General features: G+C 50.1%; 3 protein-coding genes across 3 annotated transcripts; 1 reads left to right on the top strand and 2 right to left on the bottom strand.

Annotated features, from left to right (window-relative positions):
* Positions 1-1314: 1314 nt before the first annotated feature.
* H6S33_003099 (uncharacterized protein) lies at positions 1315-6768 on the bottom strand (the record flags this gene model as incomplete). Its single annotated transcript, XM_044834452.1, has 5 exons — positions 1315-3027; positions 3082-5004; positions 5070-6083; positions 6207-6309; positions 6554-6768. The coding sequence occupies 5 exons, from the start codon at positions 6766-6768 to the stop codon at positions 1315-1317; spliced, it is 4968 nt and encodes a 1655-aa protein (XP_044692306.1).
* A 6285-nt stretch (positions 6769-13053) lies between these two features.
* Positions 13054-14379, bottom strand: H6S33_003098 (uncharacterized protein; the record flags this gene model as incomplete). The annotated part of the gene is made up of 5 exons (XM_044834451.1): positions 13054-13581; positions 13631-14065; positions 14117-14170; positions 14262-14269; positions 14340-14379. 5 exons carry the CDS (start codon positions 14377-14379, stop codon positions 13054-13056), a joined length of 1065 nt encoding a protein of 354 aa, XP_044692305.1.
* Positions 14380-15420: 1041 nt separating this feature from the next.
* H6S33_003097 (uncharacterized protein) lies at positions 15421-17601 on the top strand (the record flags this gene model as incomplete). Its single annotated transcript, XM_044834450.1, has 3 exons — positions 15421-15727; positions 16208-16485; positions 16570-17601. 3 exons carry the CDS (start codon positions 15421-15423, stop codon positions 17599-17601), a joined length of 1617 nt encoding a protein of 538 aa, XP_044692304.1.
* Between the last annotated feature and the right edge of the window lie 1385 nt (positions 17602-18986).

The raw sequence follows: 18986 nt of genomic DNA, 5'->3' as shown, positions 1-18986 counted from the left end.
TACATGACAGCGAACACTGGTTGTGCTGTTTTGGTCATGTGATATCACTCGTACAAACGTCCGTTACATAATCCGTGGTGTGGTTAGTTGGCTTTTGCAGTTTCAGACTGCAGCCAGTGTGTTTAATATCGGCCATATAGTAAGTGTTATTTCTCTGGTAGTAGTGATATAGCTTCGACCAGCTAACGCACCAAATCAGGGGTTTCATATTCGGCATCCATACCATGAGACCATCAAGGCGCAATATTCTATATAGGATGCCTAAAGTCCCACGAAGGATCAGTGTCACAAACAAGCAGCGTTGACCAGAGTCAATGTTTACTAATTATACTCAAAGTGCATGCTTAAGGACGGCATCTTGTGTGCAACAACGATAACTCTAACCAATTCCACCACCCAAATGCCCCACAGATAGCCAGATCCGCTGCCACTCGTGCCACAACCAGAAACCATGATGGAAGTCATTATCTCTAATTATACTCAAAGCACAACATTGTAAAACCAGCGGTACCTAGCTAATTCAACCAATCAGAAAAAAGCAAAACCCATTCTGTTCAAAAGTTCTATCCATATAAACATACATGTACCCAAAGCCCCACAAGCCGATCACCCACGCCACGAACCAGCCATGCATGATGAGAGTCATTATTTACTAATTATATCCAAAGTGCAAAAACGACATCCCACGTGCAATGGATGTTAGAATTGATGGTCAAGACCAACTAAGCCAACCAATTCAAATGGCTAGAATTCTATGTAAAAACGTCCAAGGTCTTACGAACCAGCCAAGTCATTATTTCCCTATTTATACTCAAAGTGCAAGGTTTCACGTGAAACAAATGACAGGCAAATCTTGTCTTTCCGTGGGCAGTTGAATTACTTAAATTCGATCACATTCTCTTTATTAACAAGAAAGAAATAGTGATGCTAGTACTGCTAATACTCCTATAGAGGGCTACTTCGGTTGAAAAATAATCCGAATGAAAAGAAATGATTAGAGGGCTAAAAAGAAAAAAAAAGAAAAAAAGAGAACAACGCCTTATGACCAGTGTAGTAAGAAGAACGAATACAAATACAAATGCCAAGTTCCCAAATAAGACCCCTAAACCAAATGAAAAAAAGAGATATACCTGAAGTAATATTTACTTCCTGAAGAAAACCGTGGCCGCATGATCCTCGCCCAACTTTTGATGTCCGCCAAAAGAGTCGGAAAAAAAATCCCCATCAAAAAAAAATATAAACCCGAATTGAAACCTATCCAGTAAGAAGAAAAGAGAAAAGAAGAAAAAAATGTAACATTAATGTGTATAGTGGTTAAACCCTCAGTTCAAACCCATACGCCATAGCCCAGTTCCTACCACCCAAATCGGAACTACTAAAAGACGGATCATTATCCCACTCCACTTCCTGCAACAAATCGTCTACCATATTGCCCCCGTCCCCAAAGTGGTTCCAATCCTCAAGACTTCCACCCATGCTTTCAATAACTCCCTCAAAACCTTCAGGACCAGACGACCCCGGGGTGTATGCGGGGGTAACGATGGCAGGGTTCATAGTCGACAGATATAAAACTCCCTCTCGGACACCTTCAAAGCACTGCCTTATCACATCTGGAGACATAGACGAGCTCTCCCATGCATTGGTGCTTGGGGGAGTGGGAAGTTGTTCGTTTGCATTCTCCTCCTTCAACTGAGATTTGGAATTCGGGGTGGATTTCCCGCCCGGCGTCTTGGCGTTCGACAATTGTGGCGTCTTGAGCGCGGCTGGAGACCTTGCAGGAGCAGGAGTGAGCCCGGAACCTCTATTAATGGGCGTTGTGCTAAGAAGCGGTGTCGACCCAGGCTTGATCTGCGGCGTTGAAACAGCTTTCGCCGGCATATCATCCTTCATGATTTCATCAGGTCTTCCTTTAGGCTTTCCATCGCTATCGAGACATAAAGCTTCCCGGGCCGAGCTCAAAAGGTAATCTAGTGGGTTCTCGATCTTATGCTTGTTCCTTCTCTCTTCCTCCACTAATCTTTGCCTTTCCCTTTCATGCCACTTCTGGTGTTCTTCCAGCTCTTCCTTTGTTTCGAATTCCTTCACACCACTACCGCAATTCACCATGGGACATTTGTGAAGCAACTTCGGGGCTTCTTTCACCTTTATGGCCTCTGGCTCAACCTCTCGCTGTCTCTTCTTTCGGATAGGAAGCTTCAGATCTTCAGGACCAAACTTTCCTGGAATCATTGTCGGCGGGCTTCCGTCTGGTGACATTGATCCTAGTGGATTGGCTTGCCCGGTTATCTGTTGTGTTTTCTGCGATTGGATAGATCGCGATCTTTCTAGCGCCAACTTCTGGGTGTGTTGCTCGAGGTTGCTAGCACTGAGGGGGTTCGGCGGGGACTGGGGGTTGGGAACCTGAAGCTGCGCCCGGGCCTGCATTTGTGGCTGAGGATGGGCCGGCTGCTGCTGTTGCTGCTGAGCCTGTTGCTGAGCCTGCTGTTGCTGCCTTTGCTGCTGCTGCAACTGTTGCTGTTGCTGTTGCTGTTGCTGTAGCTGTCGCTGTTGCTGGAGTTGTTGAAGCTGCAGTTGCTGAGCGTGTTGCTGGGCTTGTTGTTGAGCTTGTTGCTGAGCCTGTTGCTGGGCCTGCTGCTGGGCCTGCTGCTGGGCCTGCTGCTGGGCCTGCTGCTGAGCTTGTTGCTGGGCCTGCTGTTGGGCCTGCTGTTGGGCCTGTTGCTGGGCTTGCTGCTGGGCTTGCTGTTGTTGTTGGACCTGTTGAGCCAGCTGGGCCTGTTGCTGTTGAGGAGTAGATATACGAGGTCCAGGTCCAGCCATCATCAAATTAGGAATAGTAAATCGATGTGCCTCAAGCTGAAGATCCTTTGCCTTTTTCTCGTCCCTGCTCGCCAATTGCGCCATGTTCTGTTTCACGAAACCAAAACACTTAGCCAAAGACGCCCTCGCTTCGGCCAATTGTGCCATGTTGATGGTAAAAGCTTCTTTAGGCTCCCCGTTTTGTTGATATTGCGATGTAAGCAAGTTTTTCTAGGCGATATGTTAGTAAAAAGAAGACACATGACCAAGATCAGCGGGAAATACCGTTCGAATCAGCGACCTCGTGTCAACAGCTTTTCCACCCAACAAAACAAACATCGGCAGCAACTGCGTCATACGCTGTATCATGCTCTTTGTATTTACTTCGCACAGCTGTTGGCGAAGGCATTCCTTCTCCTCTTTCTGAAGTTGTAGTATCGGCCGGCCCTCGTGACTACCCCTTTCATCCATGAGCATTTTCGTAAGATAGGCGATCATATTTTTCTGCTCCATAGCATGCTTCGCATCTAACTGCTGTTGATCAGGATTCTGTTTTACAGTGGGAGATTGCTGTGTTGACGAAGGGGCAGCGTTTGGTCTCTGTCCCTGTATTGCCTTGTTTGCAAACTGTGACTGTTGGGGGGACTGCTGAACTGTACGTGCAACAGGAAGTTGTTGGTTACTCTGTTGCGGCGCCGGTCGTTGATCAAGAAGAACAACTTCTTCGCTCGTATCCCTTTCCCTTTTCAACTTCTTTGCAGCTGACGGCGAGTCAGAACCGGCTGATTGCATAGGTCGAGCAACAGCAGGTGGTTGTGGAGCAGGCACCTGGGGAGCAGCATTCTGCTGCGCCGCCGCCGCCCTTTGTGCCATCATCCTACGTTCCTGATGTTGTCTGATGGCAAAAAGCTGTTGGCTTTGCTGAGGGCTGAGTTTTCCTTGCTGAGCCAATAATTGGAGTTGCTGAAATTGGGCCATCGTCATACCGGCGAGTGGGTTCTGGCCAGGAGTTTGGCCCGCTGGATGTGGGGCAGAAGGCTTTTGCACAACAGCTGGAACAGTAGGGGCGCCCTGGGATTGAGGAGGCTGAGATATAGGAAGCTGCTGTTGCTGCTGTTGCTGTTGCTGCTGTTGCTGTTGCTGCTGTTGCTGTTGCTGCTGTTGTTGCTGCCGCATCTGTGCCTGGATGTGGGCTTGCATCTGTGCCTGTTGCGCCTGAATTTGCTGCTGCACGTGTTGCTTCTGCGCTTGCTGCTGCTGCTGAAGCTGTTGCTGCTGGAGCTGTTGTTGTTGAAGTTGTTGTTGTTGAAGTTGAAACTGGGCGTGTTGGGCTTGCTGGGCTTGCTGGGCTTGTTGGGCTTGCTGCTGGGCCTGCTGCTGGGCCTGCTGCTGGGCCTGTTGCTGGGCCTGCTGTGGGACCTGCTGCTGGCCCGGCTGCTGCTGAGAAGCACCTTGAGCCTGCTGCTGCTGTTGTTGTAGTCTCTTTACCATCTGGGCTCTGACTATCATCTGGTAGTGATGAGCTTGCTTCGTCCGTATAGACTCAATATAATGTGGAGGAGCATTGGCCATCGTGAGATAATTTTTGACTTGACCCCATGTTGTGTACTGTGCAGGGATTGTGTTGCCTAGCTGTCCCAACATGGGCCTTGGAAACGGCTTGGTATCCATGAGAGCCACCCGCTCATCGGTCAAAACCATATCCGGATTGAGAACTGGTATGCCTGGGACCTTAGCCTGCGCATTCGCTGCAGGCGGAACACCAGTTGGCTGTTGAGCCGGCCCTTGCTGCGTAGGGTTTTGTGCCATTTGTTGCATCTGAGGCTGGGATCCTGGCATTTGTTGAGCTGGTTGACCTGGTCGCGACATGGCACCGACCGGTGGCTGAAAGTTGGGCTGCTGGGCTTTTCCACCTTCTCGCTGGTTAAGATGTTCCTGATACTTTGCTTTAATAAGTGCAAGTGCTTCGGTGGATTTACCTTCGGGAATAGCTCCTGGACCAACCATAGGAGGCCGTTGCTGGTTCATAAGTGGCTGCATGGGAAACTGTTGCGGATGGCCTGGTTGCTGGGCGGCTGGGTTAGGTGTGCGCTGAAGGCCAGGCGCGTTGCCCTGGTTTGGGGACGCACTAGGAGCCTTCGCTGCTTGTCCCACACCCACACCCACGTTCTGGAGCGTTTGTCCCGGAGAACCTTGAAACTGCGCAGCCTTTTATGAAAAATTGTCAGTTTCTTCAAATTAACGTGCCGTTAGGTGACCTGGAAGGAACACACCTGTAAGCGGGCATTTTGCATTGCAGCATTCCGTCTTAGTTGCTCTGCCTGTGCCTGCGCCTGCACCTGTGTCTGCGGACTAGAATTTCTCATACCAGGACCAGCAGGAAACTGGGGATTGTTTTGTGAGACCGGAACAACTTCATCACCGGTATCCGCCCTCTGCTTTGCGTCGGCCTGTTGGGCTTGATAACTTTCTGCAGTGGTAAGGAGGGATGGATTCCTCATCACTTGCGATACCCCCCCAGGCATAAGATTGGCGGGCATTGGCCGGGCCTGTTGCCCTGCGGCACCTTGGGCCATCTGCTGTTGCTGTTGCTGTTGTTGCTGCTGTCGATCCTGCAACATTTTCTGCCTATAGAGATTCACGGCCTGCTGCCTCAGAAAAGCCTGCGCTGGCTCCATATTCCACTTTGCGGCAAGCTCTCGGATGTCCGGATTCGGGTTTTGGTTCATATTTGATAACATGGCCGTACCCACCTTCTGGGCTATTGAGGACATCAAGTTGCTTATTATGCGATTCTGGTCTGCCAGTTGAGGATTAATTGGGGGGCGCTGCTGCTGCTGATGTTGCTGCTGCTGCTGCTGCAGCCCAAGCATCATGCCCTGTTGCTGCTGTTGCTGAACTTGCTGCAACTGCAGCTGCTGCTGTTGCTGCACCTGTTGCTGTTGCTGGATCTGCTGCTGGATCTGTTGTTGCTGCTGGGCCTGTTGCTGCTGGAGCTGCTGAAGCTGCTGCTGCTGCTGGAGGCTGTGGCCCTGCTGCTGTTGGTGAAGTTGCTGGGCTTGTTGGGCTTGCTGTTGCTGGGCCTGCTGCTGACGCTGCTGTAGGATCTGCTGCTGCTGCTGAATGGTCAACTGCTGTCCATCTGGTATGCCCGGAATCTTTTGCAGAGGATTAAATGGCATCCCTGGCTGGTTGTTTCGCATCTTCAGTTCTTCGGCAGCCATCTGTCTCCGTCTCGATTCGCGGATCTGGAGAAGTTTTGATCGGCACTGTATTCGGTAGTCTTCCTACGAAATAAAAGGGAAAAAGGGTGTTAACAACTGAATCTGACGTCACTATGCTAAAATACGGCCCTAAGACGCTTGGGGCGATGATAATCCCGTGAGGAAATAAGCTAGACGGAAGCGTACCTTATCTACTGCTTTATCATATGTTGCCTGTTCGAAGGTTGTTGCGATCTTTATAGCCTGTTCTTGCTCTACTTCGGTCCGTACCAGTCGTAATGACGAGGCGCTGTTTATGTCATGAATATTTTAGCTCTCACGATCCAGGGAAAACGCAAGAAGAAAGAGAACGAGGATATCCGGGGAGAACAGGCCGCATCTCTTCCCTTCCTCCAAAAAAGAGGCAAGAGAGTGCGCCCCCCAACTCCCCCAACCAGAGGTCCCCAAAACGAAAAAAAGAAATAGAATGGAATTTATCAAAGACGCAGCAAAACGGGAGGAAGAAAAAAAGAAAGAGAAAAAAAAATCTATACATTTGAAGGATAATATTCGCACGCTCATTGGGCGTCATCTCCTGCTGCCACCCCTGCGGGTTCCATTTCGACTTGAGCTCGTGTAGCACAATCTGCGAGAGCGTACTATTATTCTCCTGCCCTCCCGGCATTCCCCCTCCTGCTCCTCCGCCGCCCCCAGCTACACCTCCGCCCATTCTCCCGCCGCCAAATCCGCCGGCTCCTTGGCCGTTCATGTGTCGCGTAATGCTTTGTTGCTTCTCCTGCGGCCGTCGTCGTCGTTGTCGTCGTTGAACCGACTCAGCTTGTTACAGTTACACTGGAACTTTTTAGTTGTTATTCTTGGGTAATGATATGATATCGTTTTTTCCTTCTCCCGTGCGCGTCAGAAAAAGGTAGTTGTTTAGAAAATAAGGTTGTGAATAATGTGAAAGTGAGAAAACGTTTCGCTGACGGTTTGACTGTAGTAGTAGTAGTAGAAATGACAAAACTTCTTGTAATTAGAGGCAAGCAGTCCAGCAGCAATGAGTAGTCAGTTAGCCCCCAAACACCCCCGTTCTCTTCACACACAAGCAACTGCAATCCCCACAGACGCAAACGAACATAAGCCGTTGTTGCGTGAATCCCTTCTTCTTCCTCTTATTCCTTTTTGCGTTGCGTTTCCTTTTGTTCCCCCCAACCCCGTGCTGCGAAAAGCGAGTAGTAGTTAATGGGGATAATAGGTGATGTGGGTGGGTAGGAAGTTGCAATGCAAAAAAAGTCACCCTAGGTGCCCCGTCGTAGTCAAGTTATAACAACAGATGGTAGTAGGGAGGGGGGGAGCGGTGGGTGGTTATATGGCTGACTGGCTGGGCTGGGCTGGCTGCTGCTGCTGCAGTTGTTTCGCCAGGTTCGAGGATCGGATCGGAGACTAGGGTTGTTGAGGAGGGAGGGAAGGAAGGGAGGGGTGGGGTGGGTGTGTGGTGGGTGTGGTGGTCCACAGGTATCGCACAACAGCAGGTACAACTAGGTCACAGGCACTGATCGCTCTGCAGCAAAAAAACGAAGTCCTAAACTGCTTACCTACCCTACTTACGGATGTAGGTCTCGCGAATTCAATGAGAGAGAGAGGGGTCAGGACCAGAATAAACTAGACTAGCACTGGCGGAGGAGAAGAAAAGAAAACAAATAACACTAGGCCCCCGAGGCAATGATACCTATGGCACGTATGTGTACGTAGGGATTGACGGCAATGACACCCACAGCTTGGATAGAGAGATGAAGTAGAAGCTCTCCTACGCTGCTGCTACTACACACAAAGGAAGGAACGAGCGAGATGGGGGGAAGGCAAGGCAGAAAAGCGAGCGTGAGGTGAGTGAGTGAGAGGTAGTGGTGGTGCCGGTATTGGAGAGTGGTTAGAGTACCTCGCTTCTAGAGAGACGCCAGATTGATTTTCGCGGGTAAAGGAGCGTACGTTCAAGTTGTTCACTTTTCAACGGGAAGGGGATCCCAGAACGAAAAAAAGTAACAAGAAAAAAAGAACAAGAGTCCAGGAGGGAGGTCAGGTCAGCCAGGGAAGGAAGGGGTGATCAAAAAAAAAAGCCAGGACCACCAGTACTACATACGTCCAAAGCAGGCCTACAGGCTACAGTAAACTCTGGGGTCCCTACATACAGTATACCTACATGCTCTTCCTCCCTCCTCCAGCTCCCACCTACTCATACATACTCTACCTACTTACCTGAACACAGGTTTCAATCCTTTATTTCACTACTCCCCTGGCGGCCCTGGTCCGTCTAGCTGTCTCCGTCTGTCTGTCCATCTCTCTGGTTGGGAATGCGGAGTGGATGGGGCAGCCACAAAATCCCTGGCCTGGCTATTTCGGTTTCGTCGGGGGGCAGAGGGCAGAGGGGGGTGGAGGTCGCGATCTTACTGGCCCATGTCCGTCTTCGGTAAGTGATCCAAATAACGTCCCCTAGTGACATCCTGGTCCGCTGCCAAACCTGATGCATCCACCAGGGCCCAAAAGATCCGTTAGCGCCACCACCCATCCGTAAGGCGCACTCGCACTCGCTCACTCACAAACTCAACAACCCCTAGTGCAAGCAGAGTTACAGCGAGCAGCGACTCGATTGTAGATGCTTTGCGGCTCCAACAACCTACTTGGTATATACAATCAGCATACCTGCCTGGGTGACCTTCCCTCCAGCTACATACCTACCAACATACTCTACAGACAGACAGCTACCTACGTAGGTAGTGGTGAAGCCCTCACGAGCTTTCCACGTTTCCCTGGACCCTCTGGCTGATCATGATGGGGGAAAGAAATAAAATAAAGAGAAAAAAGCAAGAAAAGCAAATAATGAAATAAAAATATCTGATTGCTTCGCTTTTTCCTTCGCACCTTCTCTGGCACTCACAACCTTCTCTCCCTCCCAATCAGGACTGCTAATGGCAGATCATTGTTTGGCACCCGCCGTAGAAAAGAGTAAACTGGCACGCGCATCGCGCACACTCCCCCTACCTTGGGGTAAAAGCCCTTTTTCTTTTTATTTTCTTTTTGGGGCGCCGGTGGTAATGGTGGTGCTCGCTCGTCTCGTCTCGTCTCGTCTCGCCTTCCCCTACCTACTCTAACCTACCTACCAGCCAGATACCATAGATCCTGTTGAGCACTGATCATGTTTGTGATTTGATTTTAAATTTTTTCTTTCTTTCTCTTCTTCTTCGGGATATGGGGAGGGAAGGGAAGGGGGGAAAGCTCTAATAACGGCGGCGGCGGCGCGCGCGCGGTACGGCACGGTACGGTGGTTGTGGCCAGAAGAAATATCTCCGGGTTTGACATAAAACTGATGGCACACACACACACCACAGACAGACAGACGAGTGATCGATTGATTTGGTTGTTATTTCGACTCGTTCTTTTACTCGAAAAAGAGCGAGCACAGGAAATGGAGTCAAGCTAGATCCTGGAGAACTCTTTTCTCTCGAGGATTGTAGAGAGAACACTCATAGTGTAGGTTCTCTACTACCTATTTTAGTAGCTAGCATAGACATTCCTCCTACGCCTTTGAGAACACTCATTCACTCATTCACTCATCCAAGGCACCCATCCCATCCCATTCCCACCCCAATTCTCGCCCATCCCCATACCCATACCCCCCAGTCAGTTCAGTCACCTCTGTAGAACTTCCTCCCCTCTCAGCCAATATCCCCATCTCCCCACCAAAACCGGGTGCAACCAACTACTTCCGTCAGTCCATCCAGTTCACTCACTCACACTTCACTCACACTCACTCTTGACCCAGACCTAACCAGGCATGGGTACATACCCGTCCGTAGAGTAGCTACATACAGTAGGCCAAACTGAGCTGGGGGGCGTGGACTTGACACATCCGGCCCACCTACTCTACCTACCACTCATCCACAAGGCACTCTCTCTTTCTCTTGCGCAGAAACTATAACTTACAGAAATAACTAAACCCTAACCCACTAATCAACGTGCGCTGCGCGGAAGAGGGAGTTTGCGATATTGGTTCCAGCAACCCGTCGTTTGTCACGCGATCGCACGGCGGGCGATACACGTATCGATGTGCAGTTCCATGCCAGAAAAAATATGTGACTGACCCAAGTCTACCTATGCTGCCTACGCTGTCTATGCTACAGAGAGAGGGAGGGGAGCACGTGCGGACCATTGACTCGTTCGCTGAGATGGGTTTTTGGGGGTTGAGCAAAGAAAAGAAAAAAGTGCTGGACGGGCGAGGTCCATCGCAGCCAATTGCAAGAACGCGAATCCGAAACGCGGTGATGTGGGTGCGTTATCGCTCCATGGCTTGTTGCGATGATATGACGGAGGGGGGTGGAAGACTGAACTGACTGAACTGACTGAGCGGAGATTAGGGTGGGATGGGAGCGAGGGAGCGGTTACTCATCCAGCGGTACTGCTCTACTCAGGCAAGCAACTTAAGAAGGAAGGATGGAAAGGAAGGGAGCGCCCGCCAGCTGAAGGGAAGGGAAGGGAAGGGAAGGCAATCATCGTCATGAGGCGGAATAGGGTTCGAACCTTGACTTTGGCTGGTGGAGAGTACCTTAAACAGATCATGTAGACAGTAGGTAGCCTCAGGCGGTGGTGGGCATGATTGAACGGGTCAGGTTCTGGGGTCGCACAGGAAGAGATGGATTGGAGGGAGGGTTGCATAAGTAGATGCATAGATGAGATTAGATTAGATGGTTTGTTGCATCGTGGGTTTTATCCGCAGATCTACTAAAGAACGACGAGCTAGATCTATGCAGTTCGGATTCTTATATTCTCATGAGAGATGAGATGGACATGGGCCTACACTACTGCAATGTTGGGGGCTGGAGTGCTCTAGGATACATGTACCAGTGATGGGGATATAGAGTACGGGCAGCACCGTAAGTACAGTACCGGCAGCGTATGTAGCTAGCTAGAGACAGAGCGCCCATCTGAAGACTTATCTCGTCTCGTACGCAGCGCAGCACAGCACAGCACAGCACCAGCCAGCCCTGGTCATGAGCACCATCATCATCATCATCATCACCACCACCCCATACACAGCTACACCCCATCCCATCCCAGTGCAACCCTAAACAGACGCCCCCCACGTCACACCCTCGTAGCAGCAGCAGCACGTGCCCTCACACCCTCACAGGGTATCACTCGGTCCGCAGCCTTGTGCTCACCTCACCCATCCTCTCTCATCCTCTGGCCCTACCACTACTACTACCACCGCCTCACCCACCCTCTTAGCGCGCAGTGGCACAGACAGCCTCCCTCCTTCCCCCCGCTACATACGCTACGCTACCCGCGCGGAACACCCCGGCTAAACCACACACGTGCACGCCCTGCCTGGTTGGCGAAACCTTGCGCGCCGTTTGGGAGCGAAAGCTTATTTAGCCGGGTCTGTGTTTCTCACCGGTGGGTTGGCTGTGACGTGACCCTCGCTAGCTGTACCCACTGTATTCTATGTGATGGTGGAACAGAAGCGGAATACCCAAGAGAAGCTGTGTAGAGAAGAGCAGAGTAGAGAAAGAGAGGATAAACTACGTGGAACCACTCCACCGCCGTGATGGCGGGCCCGCTTCAAGGCAAGGAAGGCATGGCGCCGGGTGAATTGGAAGAAAACGAGCTGTCTGTTCTGGAGGCTTAATTCTGGACCAATACTATACTCTACCTCTCGCCCGTCGAAAACAAAGGGCAGCTAATAGGGAGGCTTCAGCCCGTAGAGTAGAGCCAGAGTAGAGTACCTTGGGGACCCTGTGCATGGAAGGCTCCTCTTGCTACAACTCCAATTCGCCATTTCGAATCCAGACAGAAACAATAGAACTACTCTAGACGCACAATATCGATGCATGCTGCGCGCCATACATTGAAACTCCTTCTTCTCGCAAAAAAGCAAAATGCTCGTGATGAGCGGGATACTTGTAACTGCCCTCTGCGCTCCGCATGCAGCGGCCATAGCGGTATTCTCTGACACCGGTTGGCCGCTGGCTTTACCATCGTTGATCCAGCATTTGAGAACCGCTGGTAGTGGTGGTGGTGGTGCTAGAACAACGGATGGATGGTGTAATGCGTAATTGGGGAGTGGAGGGTAGACGCGCGAGTGATACGTTATGATCTGCGACCCGTTTCCCTCCAACGCAGCCCCACCCGCGCGCCTCCCTTTTCTACCTCCCCTCTAGAGTAGTCTCCCCTCATCGATCCATCACAACCGTAGCAAGAAAAAAATAAAGGAAGGGAAAAAGGAAGGAAAAAGCAAACCTCCGATCACCGCACACCTTCCCGAACCAGTAATCACGCCCCATGCCCCATGCCCATCCATCCCATCCTCCGAGACAAACTTGTTCCAAAACAGAGACAGAGACACAAATCCACAAACCACTGCACAAACCAAACACACACAAAAAAAAACAAAAAACAGAAAAACTACATCGATAGTAAAATCAGAAGTCTAGAGTGTGTGTGTGTGTGTATGGGATGGTCTAGGCGTCAACGTTCCCGGAGAATTCAGGCTAGAGGGGATGGTTTGGTTGCGGCGCTCGGGCATTGAGGAGGCAGTGGTGGTGGGGAAAAGAACGGGGGGGTCTAGAACTGTGAACCGGGGGATTGGGTGCATGTTGGGCATGGGGCGGGAGATTGGGTTTGGGGGATAGGAGATTGGGGATCTTGGCGAGAGTGAAGAGTGAAGGGAAAGAAGAGAAGCGGGGGGTTATTTTTAGAGGTTTCTTAATTTCTCGGACGCTTGTGGACGGATTGTGGGCTGGGAGTGTGTGAGGCATGGGCCGTCACTCGGCTGGTCTAGGTGCATGAATTATGCGTGGTCACTCATGGTGCTGGGAGCTGTAAAACAAGCCGTTTGTCCATGCTCAATTGGATCCTTTCCTCATGTATCATCACTCGAAACCATAGGAACGTTGTGTGACCAGTGCTATTATTTTCGCTACAAGTACCTACTCCAAATTCCACAAACCCAGTTCTGATAACTAAACTGTTCGCTTGAGATGTTCAAACCATAAAGAAACATCTACTCCCAGGTATATCTTCCATCCGCCTGTGCCACGCTCGTCAAAATAACCGACCAAAATGCAGCCACATCACAGCTCCTCGGGATCTTCACAAGAGTCTCAACCAGCTCTCCGGGTGCCCCCAATTGCTCTCCACGAACCTCATTGACATTCTGGTTTCTAGGCCTCTTGAGGGTCCTTCCAACTTGATCGTCGTCGTTGCACGATACATGCACACGAACGGTCTCAATGTCCCACGCAATCTCGTCAGTGGGCAGGATTGCTGCAACAGCGACTGGATCATGTAGTGGTGGCCCGTCGGTAAGACCAAACACTTCGATGTAGGTCTTGGAGAAGAATGTGAGAAGATCGTGGAGCATTTGGCGGAGGTTTGACGGCTTCACAGTCATGTCGCCGTCGGGGTACAGAAGGGCTTCGAGAATGCGTGGACCGGCGAGGATGGTGTGTGTCAGGTCGAGCGGGGCAAGTGTTATCCTCCCGGAAAGCAGAGGATTTGAGAATATCGATTGGGCGGATTCGGGATCACACTGGGAGTACGGTTAGAAACTGTCGGATTAAGAAAGGGCTGATACATACGTAAATGTTAAACTCAGCGCACTTCGTGATGTTACCCTTCGAATCACTACGCTCCCCAAAGGCACCTCCCATGATTGACAGCTCCTTGATATGCCCCACCGTCTCTGGGAACGTCGCGAAGCACAATGCAACATTCGTCAATGTGCCTGTCGCAACGATCACACAAGTACCTTTTGGAGTCTTCATGATCGCATTGTACATCGCCAACACCGCATTCTCCGGCTGTACCTTGATATCCGCCGGGGGCTTTGGAAGGAGAGTTGTTCCGTCGATACCAGACTCACCATGAATATCCGGGGCGTGGACAGCAGGGCGCATAAAGGGTTTGCACGAGCCGGAGTAGACCGGAATATCGGTGCGGCCGATGGCAGTGAGGAGAGAGAGGGTGTTGATTGTTACCTTGGGGATGGAGGCATTCCCGTGAACGGTGGAGATCTGGTAGCCTTAGTCACTGCGTTATAAAGAGTGGAGCTGGATATAGTTTACCCCTAGGAGATCGAAGCTTGGATGCTCTGCAGCGAGAATAATAGCAAACGCGTCCTAAACGGTTGATATATGAGTTTTTGTTTCTAATGGGACTTTTTGCAACCAGATAGGGAGTGCATATGATTGAGATAAGGTGTATAGTTACATCGTGGCCTGGGGGAGGGCAGTATTGTCAGATTATCTCGCAGCAACGAGAGATATGTGTACGTATGGGGGAACTAACCGGGATCGCAGTCGAGCCAAAGGGGAGTTCTCGTAGTCATGGTGAGAGGGCAATTGCAGAGAGACAGGTAAGTAAGTGTTCAGTATCGTAGAAGCAATTGATGGATGCAATTGTTTACAAGGTCACAGAGGGAATTGAACTGGACTGAGTGGACAGGCAAGTAAGATAAGCCAAGAGGAGAGAGGATATGGGCGAGTTAAGTAGATGCGGGGATCGATGGATGGAGCTTGGGCAACGGGCCATACTCACTCGCTCACTCACTCACTCCCACTATCTCTAGATCTCAGCTATCTACTCTACAGCTTCCCCGCACCAAACACGGTCCCAATCCCTCTCAATCCTTCCTTCCTTTTTGGCGGGGTCATAATTCAGCGTGTGTATGGATGAGGTCGGACATGCGCCTATCAGGTTTGTTTCATCTGCAGAATCCCTGGACTCGCTCGCTCACTCAGGCAGGGTCCTCTCCCCTCCCCTCCTTCAGCTTCAGCCCTGCACCGTCTGCACTAGCAGCGACATGAGGATCTTGGCCCCACGTGGCTCTCACTGCCCATCACCGACACACACACGACAGCAGCGACAGCTGAAGGATGCACGATGAGGAATGCTATGTAGCTGATATGTAAGTAAGCTGGGCGTGAGGGCGTCTATCGATCACAGTTGCACTTCAATACTTAGCTGCGTCACACGTTTTGATCGTTGATACTTCATCCGTAGATCTGTCAAAAGTACATATACCTACATATCCAGACAGTTGAAACAAAACACCACAATAATGTTCGGAGGAAAAAAAAACATTCTACAATAGCGCTCTATATCAGGCCCCGAGCTTCAAAGCTCCCTTGTAGCACACCGTACTACATATAGGACCCTCATGTGCATCTCCTGTAGGTCCCTTGCCCAACGTTCCACGCCTCCCAAAGGCTGGTCTTTGCAATTATTTACAACCATCCGCCCCGTCCTTACTAATCCCTGCCCACTTCCCTCACCGGCCCAGCAATTCGGATATCCGCCAGCGATCACGTAAAAACCCTCTCTCTCCGTAGCCCTTCTTTGCATCTGCACTACTTGCACTGCAAAAACAATGCTCGGCTACACCTACAAAGACCTCTCGCAAACCGAGAAGCACCACCGCCGCAACGCGCTCGACGCACTCGGCCACCACGTGGTGCTGTCGCAACTGGCGGTTGCGCTGTGCGCATATGCCTACAGGCGGCTCTTTTGCACGCGGCGGAAACGCGATCAGAAAGGCTTCTTGAGGAGGCTGGAGTGGAGGCTCACGAGGCCATTGTCGTGGGAGGACCCGGAGTCAAGATCGGTGGGGGATTTTGTGGTAGCCGTGGGATGGTTGGTGTGGATGCTGTGGTTGGTGGGTAGGGACGCGGGCGACGGTACGTATGCTGCTAGAGTGATAAACAATGATTCCGGTTTTTTTTTTCTGGACTCGTGCGGGGGAGACCTGATATTTATTGGGCATGTTTTTTTTTTCTTTCTTTCTACCAAACACGACTGGATTCAAAGGAAACAATTCCGATACCTGGGTAGTTGGTAAAGCGGAAGCTTTCGAATGGGCGTCGATGAGCCGAATTATTAGGTCTCCCAAACGGGCTAAGAGCTAGTTTCACTAGTTGGATGCAAGCCCAAATAGGCTTTCGTACAGGCTGTATGCCATTTTTGAGCCAAAGCTCTCTATCAGCAATTTCAAAAGATCATTTGGGATCTGATCTGATTAGACACCAATTTTACCCGGTAATCATATCAGATCCCAATTGATCTTTGGCTATTGATTGCCCATATCCAAACCTCTTTATTATCTAAAGCCTCGAACTATAATAATAATTATAAAACCCATATACTAACAAAACCGACAGACTACCTGCACCTTACCAAGGCCTTTGGCATGGCCGCCTCCGCAAACTTCCCAGCCCTTATCCTCCTCTCCATGAAGCGGAGTCCGCTGCGGTACATATTCTCCGTCTCCTACGAGGGCAAAATCAATTATCTCCACCAAGGGCTCGCAAAGATAATCTACATACTCCTCTGTACGCATATGGCCCTATATCTAAAGTTCTTCTGGGACTCAAGCCGTATGAAGACGCGTCTGCTCGAGTTTGACGTCATGTGTGGTGTTGTTGGGCTCGTTGCCATGGTAGGTCACGCATTGTCAATGATAGCTGGGTTGATAATTATACACATACTGTCCATGATAGAATTTCTAATTAACTCTACGCAGACTGTTCTAAGTACGCTGGCATACCCGTGGGTGCGAACCCACTACTACAGGGTCTTCCTCGTCTCTCACATTGTCCTCTCGGCCGTCCTCCTCCCACTATTCTACCTCCACGTCACCCACCTCCGCACTTACATCCTCACCACTACCTCTCTCCTTCTCTACGACCGTGTCCACCGATACATCAGCACCATCCCCGTTACCGCCACAATAACTCTCCCCACATCCACCACCCTCCATATCACACTGACCCTCCCCGCAACCTCCCGCCACGCCCCCACCCCCGTTTCCCATCTCATTCTATACATCCCCACAATCACCACCCGCCTCGCCTCAAACCCGTTCACTGTCGCCTCCTCAACTCCTACCTCCCTAACCATCATTTCCCGTGTCCGCAGCACCACCACAAAACAGCTTGCCGCCCTCGCCGCCGACAATACGCTGCAGCTGCCCGCGCAGATCGACGCCTTCTACGGCGACAGCCCTTCCCTCGCCACGCTCGCGGATAACTTCGACCGTGTCGTTGTTATCGCAGGCGGAGTCGGTGGGGCATGGGCCGTACCGTGGGTGCGGCATCTGGCACGCGAGGGCGCGCTCGAGAGGTGTGTGTTTGTGTGGGCTGTAAGGAGCATCGGGGATGTACGGTGGGCAGTGGAAAGCGAAGGGACACAGGGAAGGGTTGTAGCAGGTAAGGTGGAACTGTTTGTGACGGGTGAGAGGGAGGAAGAGGAGGGTGAGGAGGGTGAGGAGGGTGAAGAAGGTGTTGAGATGAGGGATCGGTTACTCGGGGGTAGGGAGGGGAGGGAAGATGTTATAACGCAGGTTACGGCGTGGGGGATCTCGAGGGATAGGGTGTATTTTGAGAGGCCGGATGTGGACATGTTGATCGAGGATGCCGGGAAGGGTGGAAGGAGGAGTGTTGCGGTGTTGGCGTGTGGGCCGTGGGCGTTGGGAGCGAGGGTGAGGAGAGTAGTTGGGGAGAAGGTGCTGAGGGGAGATGCGGCCTGGGTACATGTTGAGGAATTTGCGAGGTAGGCCTCAGTAGCTTGTAAGTTTCTTGTTTGTTTGTTTGTTTGTTATTATATAGAGTTTTAGATAGATTTCTTTTCTTTTTTTTTTTCGTTGGCTTCTTTTAGCTAGTCGAATTAGTTAGAATAGTAAGTAGATTTTAATAATCAATTTATGGATCATTCGTTTACACATGAACCATTGTCCTTGATTGTAATTGGGTATTTTCGCTTTGAGTACATTACAGATAATGATTTCGGTCATTGTCGCTGGTTCGGTGTGCTGATCGTCCGTGAGGGTTTATGTATTTTGAATTTACCTTTTTTAGCTTATTTCCATTTATTGTATTGTTCGGTTTAGTTGGACTACATGTACTTAGTTTTAATCATCACTTTAAGTAGAATCTGTTCCGGTTGAAATATTGTCATGTGGACCTTTGAGTATATATAATAGACAAATAATGACTTGTGCACCATGATCGTTCGTGAGGCGTTGAGTGTTTTTATGGTATATAGGCTTTGAAGTAGATCACTTGTAGCCTCTTTCAGGTGGCCTTGAATCAGTTTAGACCATTCCTCTTTTTGTCTGTTAGCTCGCTTGAATCACGGTTTATCACTCGCGAGCCCGTGCCGCCTCCGGCAAGCCTTTTGTTTAACAATATCCTCGCAACACCATAATATCAACAAAGACCTAGGTTTCATGGCCAAAACTGTGAGATATAAGGAAAGAAAAGAAGTTCAGCTTTGGGGTGTTGTTTCTCTATTTTCCTCCTATTTTTCGCTCCACTTTTGAGAGCTGTACTCAAGAAGGAAGGGTGACTGCCACTGGATATAGAAACCGCCTAGTGCACCCCATAAAACACCAGTTTAAAATCACAGAGTTTTCCAAATGACCTTGACAGATAAATTTACTGGCGTTTTTGTTTTTTGTTTTTTTTATTTATAGTGAAGTTGTGAGATCTTTAGTATATTCGCTGGTTGCCAATAACCCTAGTTAACCCTAGTGATGTTACACAGTTCACCGTATAATCTACAGTGCTCTTTTCACTGCTTACCCTGTATTGAACACTGTAAACTCTACGGTGCTCTTTCCATTGCTTACATTACATGGTTCACCGTAGTGACTATGGTGTTCTTTTGATTGCTTACACTGTATGGAACACCATAGACTTTAAGGTGATATTTTCACCGCTGATATGGTATGGAACACCGTATGCTCTATGGCATTGAATTAGATAGAGTGAGTTAGTTAAGGCTAGTTAGAGTTAGATCTTCGGTGCATGTGCTGGTTGCCATACATGACACCCTAGATATATATTACGAGTTGCCAAAATTAACCGGACACTGCGTTACAACCAAATTTAGTATGGGAATGCAACTTCAACATCGCCTTGCAACACAACCACAGCTGGA

This window comes from Morchella sextelata, assembly GCF_020137385.1.
Source record: "Morchella sextelata strain SCLS chromosome Unknown scls_14, whole genome shotgun sequence".
Taxonomy (NCBI): domain Eukaryota; kingdom Fungi; phylum Ascomycota; class Pezizomycetes; order Pezizales; family Morchellaceae; genus Morchella; species Morchella sextelata.
The sequence above is the reverse complement of the archived record's forward strand: the minus strand, read 5'-3'. Positions and strand labels throughout refer to the sequence as shown.